The sequence below is a fragment of the Eutrigla gurnardus genome, assembly GCF_963514095.1.
Source record: "Eutrigla gurnardus genome assembly, chromosome: 16".
Taxonomy (NCBI): domain Eukaryota; kingdom Metazoa; phylum Chordata; class Actinopteri; order Perciformes; family Triglidae; genus Eutrigla; species Eutrigla gurnardus.
In genome coordinates, this window is record NC_139927.1 from 19,318,572 (window position 1) to 19,335,894 (window position 17,323).

General features: G+C 42.4%; 2 protein-coding genes across 5 annotated transcripts in view; both read left to right on the forward strand.

Moving 5' to 3' along the window:
• The window catches only part of filip1b (filamin A interacting protein 1b), a 42,827-nt gene extending 34,233 nt beyond the window's left edge, over positions 1–8,594 (forward strand). For 3 of the 4 annotated variants that reach the window (XM_084030882.1, XM_084030881.1, XM_084030884.1), the window contains 2 exons: positions 278–3,026; positions 4,875–5,572. In XM_084030882.1, the coding sequence (XP_083887008.1) occupies positions 278–3,026; positions 4,875–5,075 (2,950 nt within the window). In that variant the 3' untranslated portion in view covers positions 5,076–5,572. Of the gene's footprint in view, positions 1–277; positions 3,027–4,874; positions 5,573–8,458 lie in introns of those variants that run through there. The other variant, XM_084030883.1, reaches the window with a different exon arrangement.
• A 1,236-nt stretch (positions 8,595–9,830) lies between these two features.
• LOC311026503 (cell cycle control protein 50A-like) lies at positions 9,831–16,442 on the forward strand. Its single transcript, XM_084030101.1, has 7 exons — positions 9,831–10,325; positions 10,835–10,954; positions 11,044–11,151; positions 12,786–12,873; positions 12,950–13,096; positions 13,720–13,926; positions 14,064–16,442. The coding sequence occupies exons 1-7, from the start codon at positions 10,083–10,085 to the stop codon at positions 14,255–14,257; spliced, it is 1,107 nt and encodes a 368-aa protein (XP_083886227.1). The 5' UTR covers positions 9,831–10,082; the 3' UTR covers positions 14,258–16,442.
• The last annotated feature ends 881 nt before the right edge of the window (positions 16,443–17,323 follow it).

Genomic DNA, 17,323 nt, shown 5'->3' on the forward strand with positions numbered 1-17,323 from the left:
TCAGAGAGAATCATAAGGCCTTTATTTGTCTCTTTTTGTAGTCCCTTTGTTCCCTGGCTTGTTCCTTGCTGATGCATTTTATTCTGCTTGCCTTCCTTCCCATCCAGGTTCAGGTGGTTAATGCTCTCATTAGTCTGATCTGTAGTAAGCAAAAGGGTGGTTATTTTATACCAGGCCTTCAAACCATTTTGATGTACGAATGTAATTGGTTGATCCCCGCCATCTGTTTGATATTACCACCCACTCATATCTTGTATTTCCCTCTGTCTGCTTCTAGACTCAAACAGCTGTTGGAGCAGGAGAAGGCCTACCAGACTCGTAAGGACAAGGACCACAGCAGGAGGCTGGAGAAGGTCAGAGCGGAGCTAGTTAAGCTCAAGTCCTTTGCCCTGATGTTGGTAGACGAGCGACAGCTGCATATTGAGCAGATCGACCAACAGAGCCAAAAGATCCAGGACCTCGCTCAGAAGCTGCAGGAGAAAGAGCAGCATTTGGCAGTGGTCACCGACACCGCCAAGGAGGACAGCCAGAAGGTCCTCAAGCTGGAGGCCGAACTGGAGCACAGGGCAGCCAAGTTTGCACAGGAACACGAGGAGACAACGGCCAAACTGGCCAACGAAGAGTCCCAAAGCCGACAGCTTAGGCTGAAGCTGGCCGGATTGGCACAAAAGATTGAAGAGCTGGAGGAGAGCAACACCGTGTTGCATAAATCAGAGGAAGACCTGCAGGAACTGAGGGAAAAGATCAGCAAAGGGGAGTGCGGGAATTCATCTCTCATGACCGAGCTGGAGAATCTGCGGAAGAGAGTGCTGGAGATGGAGGGCAAGGATGAGGAGCTTACTAAAATGGAGATTCAGTGCAAGGAGCTGAGGAAAAAGCTGCAGGGCGAGGAAAACCATAGCAAGGAGCTGAGGCTGGAGGTGGACAAACTGCAGAAGAGAATGGTTGAACTGGAGAAGCTGGAGGGGACTTTTAGTCGGAGCAAAACCGAGTGCTCTCAGCTTCATACAAACCTGGAAAAGGAGAAACGTGTTGTTAAGGATCTGGCCGGTGAGCTGGAGACGGTGAAAACTCGCTTGAAAGAACTAGAGGGCTCAGAGTCAAAGTTTGAAAAGGCAGAAATGAACCTTAAAGATGATGTGATGAAGTTGAAGTCCTTTACAGTAATGTTGGTAGATGAAAGGAAAAACATGGCAGAGAGACTCAAACAGGAAGAACAGAAAAGTGACCATTTAAGTAAGATGTTCAAAGCAGAACAGGGCAAGGTTACAGAGGTGACAGAGAAGCTGATTGAGGAGAGCAAAAAACTTCTCAAATTCAAATCAGAAATGGAGGTCAAAGTCTCGACCCTCATCAAAGAGAAAGATGAGTTAAAAACTAAACTTTTAGGTGAAGAGGAAAAGTGCAGAGAGCTGAATACCAAACTTGGTGGTATGAAAGTGAGAATGGACGGACTCGAGGAGACGGAGAAGGAAATACAGAGAAAGTGGTCCATCAAGAATAATAACAGGAATCCAGATGAGGACAACAAAGTCAAAGAGCTCACGCTGGAAATTGAAAGACTTAAGAGCAGACTCAAACAACTTGAGGTGGTAGAAGGAGATTTAATGAAAACGGAGGATGAGTATGATCTACTGGAGAAGAAATTCAGAAGGGAGCAGGACAAAGCGAATACACTTTCTAAGCTGCTGGAAGACATGAAAAGTCAGATTGCCAGAAACAAAGCCATTGAGAAAGGTGAGGTAATGAGTCCAGAGGCTGAGCTTAGAACTCGCTGCAAGATGGAGGAGGCCAAAAGCAGAGAGCTGCAGGCAGACGTCCAGGCCCTGAAGGAGAAAATCCATGAACTGATGAACAAGGAGGACCAGCTCTCCCAGCTGCAGGTGGACTATTCTGTCCTCCAGCAGAGGTTCATGCAGGAGGAACAGAAGAAGATGAGCATGAGTCATGACTTTGCCAACCTTACCAAGGAGCTGGAAGCCACCAAGCGCTACAGTCGTGCCTTGAGGCCCAGTATGAACGGTAAGAGGATGGTCAATGTTCCGGTTACCTCCACAGCAGTGCAGACAGATGTGATGGCTAGCGAGCTTGCTGAGGACGAGACACCGGCAGGCTTTATCCGGAAATCAGTCCTTGAGGAAAACCATTTAATGAGCAACCTCAGACAACGGGGTCTTAAAAAGCCAACAGTTCTTGAACGATACCCTCCAGCTTCTGCAGATCTCGGGGCCAAAAAATCCTGGATACCCTGGATGAAAAAGAAGGAGGCTATCACACTCACTCAGACCACTCCTGACAAGACCAGTAGGGCGTCCTTGTTCCATCCACCTGAGATAACCAGGCCAGGCCAGCCGCTGCACATTCGAGTAACCCCGGATCACGAGAACAGCACTGCCACCTTGGAGATCACCAGCCCTCGAGCCGAGGATTTCTTCTCCAGCACCACCATCATCCCAACTCTTGGCCTTCAGAAACCCCGCATCACAATCGTGCCTAAGCCCACAACCGTGGCCTCCAAGAGCAAAGCCTGTGAGCTCGATCGAGCCAAATCTCCAGTCACAATAACCACCATCTCCAGGGCCAAGAGTCCGGACAAGAGAAATGGCTCTGACAGCCACCAGTCACCGGTGTCCATCATCACAGTCAGCACCACACCTGTGGTTGAAGCATGTGCTTCACCTGAACCTCACGATATTGCCACGGGCCACGCGGTGATCAAGATGACCCAAGAGAAGCAATCTGGGCCAACACCCTTCAGGAAATACAACGGCAACAGCAACATCATCACAACGGAGGACAACAAGATCCACATACACTTGGGTTCGCAGTTTAAGAGGCCTTCTGAAGGCTGCGCTACTCCAGTGTTGACACTCAGAAGCTCAGAAAGCAGCAAGGAAATGTCAACAGGAACAGTGCTCCGCTCGCCACGCCAATCCTCAACAGGGAAGACGACTCCAAGCAAAATGACCAGCAGCATAACAATCACACCCATCACCTCAGCATCCTCCAGGCCGACGCAGATAGTGGTGAGAGATTTGAAGATCTTTAAGTCCTCCATCTTTCTTTCTTTCATTTTTTCTTTCTGGATGTTGTGACTCAGAGGCAGAGTTTTCCCTCATACAAAAATATCTAAACAATGTCTAATCTTTTACGTTGCAGTTCCTTCTGAAATGTTTCAAAATGAAATCAAGTGGTGTGTGCTCCCTAGATAGCACTCTTTCCAGGTATAAAACAGTGACTTTATAGACATGATGATCTCAATGGAATGAACTAACCCTGGAAAGATCTGACAAAGATCCCAGAGGAAAAGAGAGGCCTTTCTAAGGGTATAATTTACCAACTGACAAATTCACTCCTTTTAACCAAACACGAGCAGCAGTGACCCATTTGGATTGATCACTTTTGTTCACTGTAAGAACTAATATTTACATATAAGAAGCCTTGGTCAAAACCCTCACAATATTACCCAACCTGATGTCAATTAATAGCTAAGAGGGCCAGTGGACACAGTAAGCATGGATTTGACTATTTGTCACCAAATCTGAGTACTACACTTACTTCTGGTCAGTGGGACATTTCAGTCACCAGAAACCCAGTGGAACCCTCACAGCAACAACATTTTGGGTTCGAGCCAGTCGGCTGGGAGTTTGTAGTCTTTTCCCCGCATGCCTGCATGAATTTATCTGGGTTCCTCACACAATCTGATATGCAGGTTCGGTTTATTGGTGACACTAAATTGCCTCTGCATGTGAATGTGTGTCAGCCCTGTGATAGACAGCTGACCTCTTCAACGTGTACTCCATCTTTAGGTTGGCAAACATTTCCCTCCAACCAAGAAAGGTTTATGCTGCTTTTGAGCGGCACTTGACCAAGAAAGCTCCTTCACCATCGTGATCTTCCATATATTTTTTGAAGAGTTTGTTGGCCAAACTTATATGGAACTATTATCATACTTATTATATGCAATCAACTATCACGTCTGTCAAATAAATCCAACAACACCTGACAAAGGATTTGAAAACTGTGGTTCTAATTTAAACAAGAAAAAGTTGCTAAGAAGATTGCCTATCATCCTGTTTGCTAACTGAAGCTAATTTTATGAGCCACACAGTGACTGGAACGTCTGAGGCTGTGTCCACAGGTACACAGGTATTTTTGGAAACAGGGTTCTTCCTCCTTTGTTCTAAAAAAAAAGCAATACAGTAGGTACCCTTCCAGCGTTAGCTTTCAATGTGTCGAGTCAATACGCTTGTTACCTCCATAGTGTCCATTCAAAAATAAACTTCTGTCTTCATAGGAAGCATGGGTTAGGCAACACAACCCCTTTGTTAGGTTGAGGAAATAGTTTGACGTTTACTCATGTCACAAGCTAGTGACAAACTACCTACTGTGACTAAGGACACCAATGACTCACATGACTAACGACTCACGTTAATAACAATACTAAGGACTCTGACAGTTGTCAACGTTTGCTTTTAGTTTCACACCGGTTTTCTGGATGAAAGTCCTGTGTGTGTTTGACCCATCCACCACCACAGCAGACACATCACACAATCTCCTCTTCCACCAATGCAGCAGGAAGAGGGCGTCTGTCTTGATTTTTGATGCAGAGCAGCGCTGATCAAACGTTGGTATTTCACTAATTGGGAGTGAAAACAGTTTTTTTTTTATTGCCCATGTACATGTGGATCAGGCCTGAGATGGACTCTGATATGCAGTACAGTGTTCCAAAAAAAAAAAAAAACACAAGGTCATACTGGGGAGCTCACCTTTTGTAAATGTGCAATCCCAACTTTTCTTCAGCACAGTTAAGAGCAGTTAATCATCCCGGTGTTCTCGTGTTTCCTTATCTTGTTTTTTTGTTTATTTTCCAGGCCAGTCCGGATGTGCAGTCGGCTCGCAGCGCGGCCACACGGATCCCGGTGTCAAAAGGTATGAAACCGAGCAGCAAGGCGGTTCTGGGCGTGTCGACAGTGACGAGGTTAGAGTCGCGGGCCGAGAGCCAGTCGATGAAAATCGAGCTGAGGAAGTCGACGGTGTACGGCTCTGCGTCTGCAGCATTAGGCAAGAGCTGAGGGCTAAGCACGCTGCCATGACAACGATTCAATGTGACCGCCTCACGATTGAGTTTGTCACACAATCTGCTGCCAAATATGAGTTACGGGCCACATCAGTACACAAACACACATGGGACGTAGTTTTCCAAACACTATTTTATTTCATTCACACCTTCAGTTTGCGACTATACGTGTTTTCAGGAAAGATCTGTCATTTCAAGTTTTTAATTAAGGTTTTATGTTATTTTTCATTTCCATCAAAGCATATCTGTGCATGTCTCTTTTGCATTTAAGTGCATTTTGATTAACTTCATCTTGGTGATTTTGGTAGTCAGCTAGATCCAGGCTTGTTCTCATCATTTACATTTTTTTCATAGCATGTGTTTGTTTCACCGCTGCTTTTGGAGGTTTCCAGTCACTGGAGCACTGTGAATTGTTTGAGTTGCCCTAATTTGTGACAGGCACTGAAATAAAAACTATTTATCTCTGAACCAAGTTTGGCATTGCTTCGTAGAATTCATTTGTTGGTGGTGTGTGTGAGCTTTGTGTGACTCAAACAGCCAGGAAGCCTCCATCATATTAACCGATTCTGCTAAATATAGCACAACTCAACACAAAAACTCAGTTTTGAGTTTGGGAAAATTAAAGTAGGCTATATGTTGCATTGAGATCGTACATACATCCAAGTAAATGTTCACTGGATAGACTTTAGCTAGTGACAGGTTCTTTACTCAAGGTCATTTTAAACATAAGTTCCAATAAAACCACTCCAATTTGTGTCAAAATGTGTACTCCTTATTGAATCCTAGCGTATAACTGCAGAACTTGGCTAAGAATGATCACGTATTCAAAGAACTATCAGCATGAATAGATAGATAGTATCACATATCACATTTTATCATTTTTAATACATTTCATTTAACAGATCAACAAATGTAAAGGTCGCAAACAAACATCCACCAGAGAAGAAATTTGTACTTTTTAAAAATTTGCTTTAATTTTTGGGAACTGATCAACCAACATGAAAACTTCCAGTTGGTTCTTTTTTCAAGCTATCTACCAACAGATGTCATTTGACTTTTATTTTATTTTATTTTTTATTTTACTTACAGGTTATCCATCCAAAGAATCACTTGAGCTAATATCATTTTAACTGTTGAGCATCTTGACCAGGACTCCCTGACAGAAAATATATTGTATTTCATGAGACTTTTGTGGTTAAATGAATACAATAAAATTGTATTGTTATGGTTTGAAGGAAGAAGGGTGTAAACGTAGATGTATTGTTACAGATTTACTTAAAAAATCAGCTTTTTGTAAACGACATACCGATGGACTTATTAATGCATTGGAAAGATAATACTGTTCATTGCTGCATGATCATGTAAAGAGATCTGTGGTTGCAATGCATGCTGGTGCATATCAGATTTGATCTTAGCAGAATTACATCACTCATAAAATGAAGGGAACACTTCATATCATCCCTGTATAACACCAAATCAGTTCAACTTTAGGGAGATCAATCTGTCCATTAAGGAAACACAAATGATTGTCAATCAGTTTCAGCTGCTTTGGTGCAAATGAAAGCAACAACAGGAGCAATGGAGAGGATAAGTAAGACAAGCCCCAGAAAGGGAATGGTTGTGCATTGGAAGAAGCAGGAGCACTGCTACGATGCTACACAATGACATCAGCAGGCTACTGGTGTGCATGTGTCTGACCACCAAACTGTCAGACTCCATGAGGGTGGAATGAGGGCCTGATGAGGGCCTTCAACTGTTTTGTGCAGCGTTGTAAACATCTAGCGCCCTCTCATGGACAACAATACAACATGACAAAAGCTTCTCTTTGAGGAATAAAAAGACACCATTTAGAAATCGGACACCTCTAAACGTATGACTCAGATCACAGCAGCAGCCTCACATATCATCTAATGGTTATAGGACCACAATCACAGACTGCACACATCAATAAACCACATCACGGCCTTAATTAGCGTCTCATAACCAGAGTGAAATACTGCTGATGTAAGGGAACAGGGGGTGAGAGAGAGGGATATTAAACTGTGTAAACTAAGAGGCGGTGAGGGAAAAGATTCTGGAAGAAGCATCTGGAAAACAGGAGGAGTGTAAAACACTGATTCAAAACAAGCAGAGTGTTTTTGGTTTCAGCTGCAGCATGTTGGCCGTGACTCCCTCGAGGCTGCTGCAGAGAGATTTAGGCGGATCAAACGCTCTTCCTGGGAACAACTTCAGAGGCTGAGTCGGATTATTAAAATGAGCATCATCCTGTCGTCCACAGGCATGGCCCTTTTCCTCAGAGGAACCTGCTTGGAAGCTACGCATGTATGGCTGTTTATGCTTGACCAACAGTCGAAAAAACAAATATATTCAGCTTAAAATAAAATAAAATAGAGGAAACCAACACATGATCAAACAGCAACTGGAGGATGTTTGACATTTGCTTAAAATCAACTGATAAGATGAAAGGGAAATAAGACACTAAATTATGATACACAAAATTATGTTTATTCCTCCACTTTTTTTTTTTTTACATTTTTTATCTTTCAGATGAACCTCTCACAACTTATTGACATATAGCCAATAACAAGGGGGCCTAAAGAGATATTGATTTGTGTTAAAGGGTCATGGGCAAAAAATAATTGGCTGTTTTTGTCTAGTTGTTAATTCCACATTGAAGAATAAACTTTGAAGCTTACAATTTCCTGACGTTTAAATGTTCATCAAAAGTCAATTTTTCAATTGTATTTATTTAGCCCAAAATCCCAAATCACTATTTTTTTTTGCAATCTGTACAACAGACGACATCCTCTGTCCCTATAGTCAAAGGTGAAACTCCTTTAAAACCCCTTTAATGAGGGGGAAATGGAAGAAACCTCAGGGAGAGGAACAGAGGAGGGATCCCTCTCCCGGGTAGATAAGTGCAATAGTCCATCCAATATTGCGGTGGAGTTGCAACCACCTGAAACTTCTCCTGAGTACTGAACCAACCTGGTCTCACTTCTGACCCGCAAACACAGATGGTTGGTCAGTGCCCCTTGGCTTTCAATATAAACAGCCCACTATTCATGTCCCATGTACTAAAAGTGTGGTCAGAACAGTTTAAATGGAACATGGGACGAGTTATTAAAGCATTAGAATTGTTAAATGGGTGGAAACTTATGTGTAAAAAACAATATTTTGAAGCTGATGAACAAGGACCTTTCCAGGATATTTAATGTGTTTGTGAAAACTCTGTCACCGTGGTCCGTAGGGGTTAAAATGCTGAAACAGTGTTTGGTCAATCTGAAGCTCCCTATGGTTATGTATGTGGCTGTTCAGCCAAAATTAGACTATAATGTGCCCTTCAAGGAACATATCTGTTGTAATTTTCCACCACAGGTCCGCTGATGGACGCTGCTGATGCTAAGCTGCGATCTCTGATGTGAGAAGAAATCTGAAGATGTCTCTCATAATATATTGAAGCTGAACCAACAAGCACTCGGATTGCCATAGAGATAAAAGGCCTACTTCATACTGAATGACGGGCGGAGGACTTCAGGGATTGGAGTCTGAGTCAATGGAGAGGCCTGTAGCACTTTCCCCTCGACCAATTTGCCAAGCAAATCACACCAGAAGTTATCAGATCTGATCACATATTAATTTGGCACAAAACTGAAAATAATAGTTTTCCATGTGGTTTTCATAAAACACATAAAACTGTGTGTGTCAGAGATTTACTGACTTTGCTATCAAAGGAAGTACTAACATAGGCAAGTTTTGAATGGAGTTTGGTTTGGTTTGATGCTCTTTTACAGTACAGAACAGTTCATGGGGATTTAAGATGACCCTGTACTGTTGTTAAGATAACCAGGAATAGTCATATCTCATCTGTACCATCGAAGGGCAGGAAAACAATCAGAATGGGTTCTCTTTTACCTGGAAGTGAGAGCAGCTTTGAGGTGTGTTAATGTTACATTTTCACATTAAAAATTGTAGAGCCTGTGTTGGAGAGTGGACAGTGGGAATGTGATTTCATGCTGGGTTTTAAATGTTCTTTTGAAAGTGTATGGAAAGTAGCAACAGAAAAGCAATGGAATGTCGGTTTAAAGTGTATTTGAGGATGTAATACACATAAGAATGCATTTTTTTGTGTGTGTTGACCATAAGATACATACAAGGCACTTGGGGATGTTGGAGGTTTAACTAACTTTCCAACAGTGTATTTGTTTGATAAGAAATAAACTTCAATCAACCCTAAAACATTAAAGATGATGTTTTTGTGAATTAATTGTTCCATCCGGCTCACAGAGAGAATATACCAAGTACTTTTCTTCATCCTTTTGTGTAAATTGTTGGAAGTGTTTTCTCCAGATTTCAAATTAACATCTATCGTGCTTGTTTATGTCTTTAATCGTTTCACGTAGCCTAAACTCTTAATCCCAAAACCAGAAATCTAAAATAGCTGTTACCATTCCAGTTGAATATAGTAACAAAACGGAGGGAACCGGAAGTGGAGCAATGCTAACTCGTTTCTGTGTTTTAGGACTCGATCCCACACCAAATACTGAAGAGATACATAAACTATATTCTCAATTAAACTACGTGTTTTCTGTATATGACATATTCTTTTCATTGGATCCTTGGTTGTCGATATCATTTCCGATAGTCCCGACAGGATTTGAAGGCAGCATCAACCACACGTCACCACGTCACGTCACTAAATTAAATTAGTGACGTCAAGGCGTGGTGCGTTCAAAGCCTTGTTTATAAACTTCCTGTGGGAGCAGCCGTCGCTAGCTTCGCAGCTAGCATTTTGGTGATTACAACAATGGATTAAATCCCCAAAGAAGCAAAAAAGAGAAATGACAACACAACTCGTTCATTTATATAACTAGTCGCCATATGTCAGCGTGTCAGTGGGGCTTTACATTTCGTGTGTTTCAAGTTAGTGGCAGCGAGGAGCTATCTGCGTTAGCTGGCGAACGTTAGCTACAACTTAGTACGTAGTTTTCGAGCAGCAATCATGATGGCGTCTAGTTACAACGCCAAAGACGAGGACGGACACATCACCGTGTCCGGGCCTGGCGGCGGCACCCTCCGGAGCAAGAAGCCCGAAAACACTGCGTTCAAACAGCAGAGACTGCCCGCTTGGCAGCCCATCCTCACTGCGGGCACCGTGCTACCCGCCTTCTTCATCATCGGACTCCTCTTCATTCCCATTGGCATCGGCCTGTTTGTAACGTCCAACAACATCAAGGAGATTGAGGTAACGTAACGTCATAAGGCATGTTAGAACAGGAGCAGGCTAACACCTGGGTTAACCACGTAACACCAGCTGTTCTACACAATAACAGAGACGCAATAGCATGTCGATGTCCCCTGTGGAGCTGGCCTGTGTACTCCATCGGTAAATTCAATTCAATAATCAGATCAATGGAAACACTAAATTGGACGTTTTTCTAATGGAGTTTGGCGTTTTAAAGGACAGAACAGTTCATGGGGACTAAACGGTCATTTCCTGTTAATTTCCAGGTTCATAATTGTGTTTTGGGTTTCAACCAGGACATGTTAACATGCTTACATTTTCATAAAACACTTGGTTTTGTCACACTGTCTGTCTGAATATATCTATATTCACCACTTCTGTCTGAAATGCTCAGCTTTGTGTGTTTCAGTTGAATTGTGTTGCCAGGTCCATGTTTACTTCCTGTCAGCTGACATCATTCACATACACTGCAACCAGAAATACAGTGCGATTGTCTTGTTTGTTTGCAGGTGGATTACACCGGAGTTGACATGTCCAGTCCCTGCTTCAACTGCTCCCAGAACTTCAGCTGGAACAACACGAGGCCTTGTACCTGCACCATACCTTTCTATCTGGAGCAGCCGTATGAGGTGAGAAAAACGCCGGTTCACATTTCCCAATACTGTCCATAAACATTCAAACAGCCAGTTTTGAGCACTGCGTTTTCTTAAACCAACAGAGCAACGTCTACGTGTATTACGGCCTCTCCAACTTCTACCAGAATCACCGTCGCTATGTCAAGTCAAGAGATGACAGCCAGCTGAATGGAGACGTTGAATCCCTCATGGTATGACTTACGTCAACAAGACATCACTGAGAACACGTGTCACAGGCTGCCATTCAAAATGCATTGTCACACTGTTAATGCTGCGCCAGGCAAGAAAAACAAGAGTTCAATGTCAGAAGCCAGAAATCCTGAAATGAATTAAAATTCAGTGTAGAAAGAACATCGTTGCTTACCAGTCTGTTAGTCTGTTAGTCTTTATTCAAATGCCCAAAATAGGGTAAAACCCCCAAATTAGCAAATATTTGCTGTCAGCAAGATAAGCTCTCCCTGGAGGAAACATTCACTCAATACTGTCATGAGACATTATACTTTGAACTGTACTTCTGTTATGACAAAACTATTTTGACAGTCTATATGCTGATTGGTCACCTGACACATTACTCCTGTGTCAGTTCAGCTTCACACTGTACGTCTGTCGTCTTGTTGCACTCCCCGTCACGTGTCTGTTGTTGTGCATGTCGTCATGACGCGTAACTTTTTATGAATGTCGTCTGGCTGTGTTTTGTTATTAACGCGTTGCTCATTTATTGTTGTGGACGTTGACCAGATATGCCAGGAGTGGAAGCTGTTATATCACTCTCTTTAAAGCCACAAGACTCCATTGATAAAAACAGTCATTTTATCTCTCAGAAAACGGCAGTATACATACAACCGTCTTCAAAAGATCCACACTAACCCTCGCAGTTATTTCCAAACTGAGCACAGCTAATGCTGACTCAGCTAGTGCTAGCATCCACATTATTGATAACCTTATTGATAAGCTTGCTTTGGTAACCTGCGTCAGTGCTTCTTGCTAACGGCTGAGTGGGTGTTTCTATTTGAAAAGCCTGGATGGAATCATCCGTTAATTAATAGATAATTCATGTAAAAGCTGTTCCTGCAGCAGGAATTGTGCACAGACCATCTGGGACAACAGGACGAATGGAACGTCCCAACGTGATCAGCAGGGTGACAGTCCTGGATCGGGACAGTCCTGGATCGGGACGAGTGGTAGCTAAACGTTGGTGCTTCAATGTGTGTCTCTGTTCCCCCTTCATCCGTTTGCAGAGTGTGGTCGCCATGACTACCCCACAGTAGAGAGACTGCATCTGAATGAATGACTCTCGTTGAAGAACACATCAGGACGACATGAAAAACAAAACGGTCAAATGAGAGAAACGTGACAGAAGTGCAGCCCAAAGTTGAATAGACAGACAGATGTTTCACCACATGTTCAGTGGACGTAGACGGTGCACATGGTAACAAATAGGTCAGCTGTTGATGCAGCGCATCAAACCACATTGACATTTCTCTTCTGAAACTCTTGATTATCTGATGGTTTCAGTAAACAGCAACATCTTGTTTCCACAGACCAAAGAGTTTCCATCTTCTGCTCCTAACACTAAATACATGAGTGTGAAAGTTTTCAGAGGGATTTGTTTTTTGTCTTTTGGCCACGTTGGCAACTTCCCATGTGTAGCGTGACAGTCAAAATAAACAAGCAAACCAACATGAAATTGCTTATTTGGGACATATTCACTCCAGGCTGCAAATGTGTTTAGGCAGTTTCTCCAGAAACATGCCTGTAGCAGCTTTAAATGCTGCCAGCATATGGTGCCATTTATCTCCAGTCTCTACTTCCCCTTTGTTCACAGAAACCCAGTAAGGAGTGTGAGCCATACGCTTATCATGAAAACAAGCCAATTGCACCGTGTGGGGCCATCGCCAACAGCATGTTCAACGGTGAGCCTCCTGTACGCACACGACTTCTGTCATTTCAAGAATGGTTTCTAACCAAGCGTCTTTCCTGTGATGGTAGACACATTGGAGCTGTTTTACAACGACCCCAACGGCACAAAGATCCAGATTCCTCTCAATACTACCGGCATCGCCTGGTGGACCGACAAGCATGTGAAGTTCGGCAACCCTGGAGGCAACGACCCAAACCTCACGGCCGTTTTTCAAGGTAGCAACACCTTCGGGTTATTCATCTTCATCAGTCAGTGTCATCCCTCACCAATATGTTGGAGGGGGAGAAGGGATTTTCTTCAATCAGCTCCAGGATTTCTGTCTTTAAAGGACACGGGGTTCTGTGATAAGTCTTGTCATAATATATCTGACCATTTAAGAGATGATTTAATAAAGAAGTTGTAGACGGCATGTTTTTGAAATCAAACTTCCACAGAGAGGAATGTATTAGTGTATGACACTGAAAGTGTGCACTAACACTGGGAATGTGTTAATCAAGTTGAACTTTAGAGTCGAGATTCAAAGCTTTAAAGATTCAAAGCGTTTATTATCATAAGCACATTAAAGAAACATGTTTCCCTGTGCAATGAAATTCTCTTCCTTGTCCACAGAATGCCAAACAATGTAAACAAATTAAAGTATAAAATAGATAAATAATACAAAACAAAGCAATTTAAAAAGACAGCATGTGACAGATAAATAAAAAAGAAAACAACAGTAAAACCTGACACACTTGTTACACGCGCTACCTTTTCTATACAAATAAACCGTCGACCACTTCTCTGGAAGGATTCCTTCACTTAGAAACGTCACCGCTACTCGGTTTCCCTTCTCTTTCAGGAACAACGAAGCCACTGAACTGGCGCAGGCCGGTCTACGAGCTGGATGCCGATCAGGGGAACAACGGCTTCATCAACGAGGACTTCATCGTGTGGATGAGAACCGCCGCCCTGCCGACCTTTCGCAAACTCTACCGCATCATCAACAAGAAGAACAACATGGTTCCAACTCTGCCTCGAGGAAACTACACTCTGGAGGTCGTCTACAGTATCCTATCTGTGAAACGCAATCCTGCACACACTGCACCACACTAAAGATGCAGGAGAAGTCAAGTTTATAAAAGAGAGATGGTTATGAATGAATTCACCTGTTCACTGTTCCCACCTTTAACGGGTCGAACCCAGATTATCCTGTTCGCAGCTTCGAGGGCAGGAAGCGGATGATCCTGAGCACCATCTCCTGGATGGGGGGCAAGAACCCGTTCCTGGGCATCGCGTACATCACCGTGGGCTCCGTCTGCTTCTTCCTGGGCGTCGTCCTGCTGATCATCCACCACAAATGCGGCAACCGAAACAACAGCGCCGACATTTCTAACTGAGACGGCGGACGCCCTCTTGCTCGCCTTACCTGCCGTCCAGAGGCCCGACTGGTAGATGAATTTAAAAAAAATGTAATATCCACATTAACTTCGTCAGCAGCCAAACAAGCATTTCAGCATTTAAAACGGCGCCACAGTGGCTGATTATTTGCCAAAGTGAATGGAAAAGTAGCCAAAAATGTGCAGCCACAGTCCACATAGAAGAGCTTCTTCACATTATCCATGCTGGTAGCCATGTGTCGGACTGATCTGCCACATCATCAACTGCCTTCTGAACAAAACATGGACTCAGAGTTCCAAATCTAAGAAAGTTAGAGTAAAGTGGACAAAAACAGTGTAACATTACTGCTGGGCCACAGAAGGAGTTTATATCCTACAGCTACATGCTTATTATACTCATAACTAGTTAGATAGGAACTTCTGAGTACGTTCCAATACCAGTGCGTTAAAGACAAAACTAGATTATTATTGTGAGTTTTAACAGCTGTACACTGCTAACCCTGTATCGATGTGATATGCTGTCGTTGTTGTATTGCCTGGCTGAAGTTCAACCCTTCATCAATGAATGCACTAACGTTCTTTCCTTATGTAGTTTGACTTTCCAGTGTAATAGATTTCCAGTGTAATGCTGACATTTTGCTTGCTCTGGCTAATGTTAAACTCTCTCCGCTCGCACCTGATGCAGCGGTCGCTTCTTCTGCAGCCGATGATGGGAGTAGCTATAGAGAGATGCACATGTGTTGGGGTTGGTCCTTTGTAGCGTAAATGAACTGATTAAATATGATAATCTGACGTCCGATCAGAGCATAAACCAGCATCTGAGGCGTTTGTGATACTGGTATCTGTATCAGAACACCTCTACAAAATACATGTTAATACAACACTTTCATGCTATACATATGTTGAAAGAGTGATTGGTCACCACTAATGATGTGGTTTTAGCATCTCGAATGTGAATATTCATCTTTGTCTTCTATGATAATAAATAAAACTTATTTGGATTTTAGATTGTTGATCCAACCAAACAGGGGAGTTGGAGATGTCACCAAGTTAAATATTTTTGTGACATTTATGAATCAAGTGATGAATCAACAATAAGAATTGTCGTTCAATCCATGATGAAAACATTTCTTAGCTGCAGCCCTCGTTTGTCCACCAAAAGGAATTGCCTGACTGCTAAGCAGGGACAACAGGGATGATGACAACAAACAATAACTCTTCCAACACATGTATCGCCACGGAATATTGATTAAGAGAGACTTGAACACATCCAAAACTAGCCTTAAAGGCTTAATTTTGCATTTAAGCCACATATCAAAGGAAATACAAGTATTTAATATTACACACAGAGAACCTGTGGAATCAGAATTTAATTCTGGTATTAGAGGACTGTTCAGTGGATGGTCATGTTGCCTGATTCTAGGATCTGGAAGGTCCAAGCTGGTGCAGTTAAAGGTGAACTGGAGTGTTGTTGTCCCGAGTTGCATGCTGGGTTGCTGAGATGTAAACGTGATTACTGAGCTGCTGGAGCGGCTCGTCTTCGTGCCTCGTTCTGTCTGTGACATGCTTTCACTGAGTCGCTAAAAAAACACATCGCGCAAGTTCCAGCTGTACAATTAACATGTTTAAATTTAATGTATTTATTTAAAAGAGGTGTTTGCATTGTAAAGCCAGTGTTTGCACATCGGACCTCAGGGGTTTTGAGTCCAAACGTGGGTTTAAAGGTTTGAGGAACTGGAAGTAAATCTGAACCATAAAAATGGACACTGACATGGTGTTGTGGCTTCATTCATTGTCGTTTAAATGCACTAATAATATTAACAAAGCATGATGGAAGTATGTTTCAATACATGTGGTTTAATGTTAGTGTGGTTTTCACTCAACATTCACACAGCTGACAGTGAATCTAACACACGCGAATAGTGACCGCACATCCTGCCATTTTCAGCTCTTCAGCAGCAGCTGAGATTAAACATTCACAAAGTAGATGCTGCATGTTGAAATGTGCCAAGTGAAAATGTTTTTTTTATTTCATTTTGTTCTTTTAACACATTTCATCAAGATCAACGGTTACTTGCATCATGATAAGCACTATGTTTGACATTTGTTTTGATACTTCATCTGTGTTGTGTTGTTGCTTTAAATTAATAAATGTGTCCTTTAAATTGAAACTGATTTTTCCTGACGGACATTGTTTGATTGTTCCTTGCTTTGTTTTATCAGCCTGATGTTCAGGATATTGTTATATTTCTAATATGAGACAATGAAATGTTATTTATCCCCAGGAGGAAAGCAAAAATACAGCAGCACAAAATCAAACTGAGGATGTAGGACACGGGAAATTTCAAAATGAATAAAATAAAAAGAAACTAAAGACAATATTTTATTATTATATAGCAAATGTGTTGCATTCACAAAACAAAAGAGGAAAAAAAGAACTATAAACAAGAGTGCTCATGTTTTAATAAATGGTCGTCTATAAAAATGCAGTAAATAAATTGCAGTTGATACAAGTTTTTAAAAGAAAAATAGCAATTCTATAATCTCAGAAATGGCGTTGTCCACAGAAATAAGTCACATCACTTAATCTGTCAAATATAAATTCTGAACATAATTAATGCAGGGCCTCCATAAATGATCAAATATATTCTGTTTAGCCTTTGATACGTAAGTTGTTCTTTCTAAAGGAAGGCTTTAAAATGTCTGTTAAGGATTGGTCTTTGAGTCTTTTCCATGACAGTGATACATTTTTGTTATAAAGCAATCTCAGGTCTATAAATTCCATCCATCCATCGTCTACCACTTATCCTGTATTCAGGGTCACGGGGGGCTGATCCCAGCTAATGAGAAGGCAGAGTACACCCTGGACAGGTAAGCAGTCTATCACAGGGCTGACATGTAGAGACAGACAGGTAACCAGTCTATCACAGGGCTGACATGTAGAGACAGACAGGTAACCAGTCTATCACAGGGCTGACATGTAGAGACAGACAGGTAACCAGTCTATCACAGGGCTGACATGTAGAGACAGACAGGTAACCAGTCTATCACAGGGAGACATGTAGA

Coding starts and splice junctions, on each gene's coding strand:
- LOC311026503 (XM_084030101.1), top strand. CDS start 10,083: ATGATGGCGTCTAGTTACAACGCCAAAGACGAGGACGGACACATCACC. Junction 11,152..12,785: donor GAGACGTTGAATCCCTCATG/GTATGACTTACG, acceptor CTTTGTTCACAG/AAACCCAGTAAGGAGTGTGA. Junction 13,097..13,719: donor CCTCACGGCCGTTTTTCAAG/GTAGCAACACCT, acceptor CTTCTCTTTCAG/GAACAACGAAGCCACTGAAC.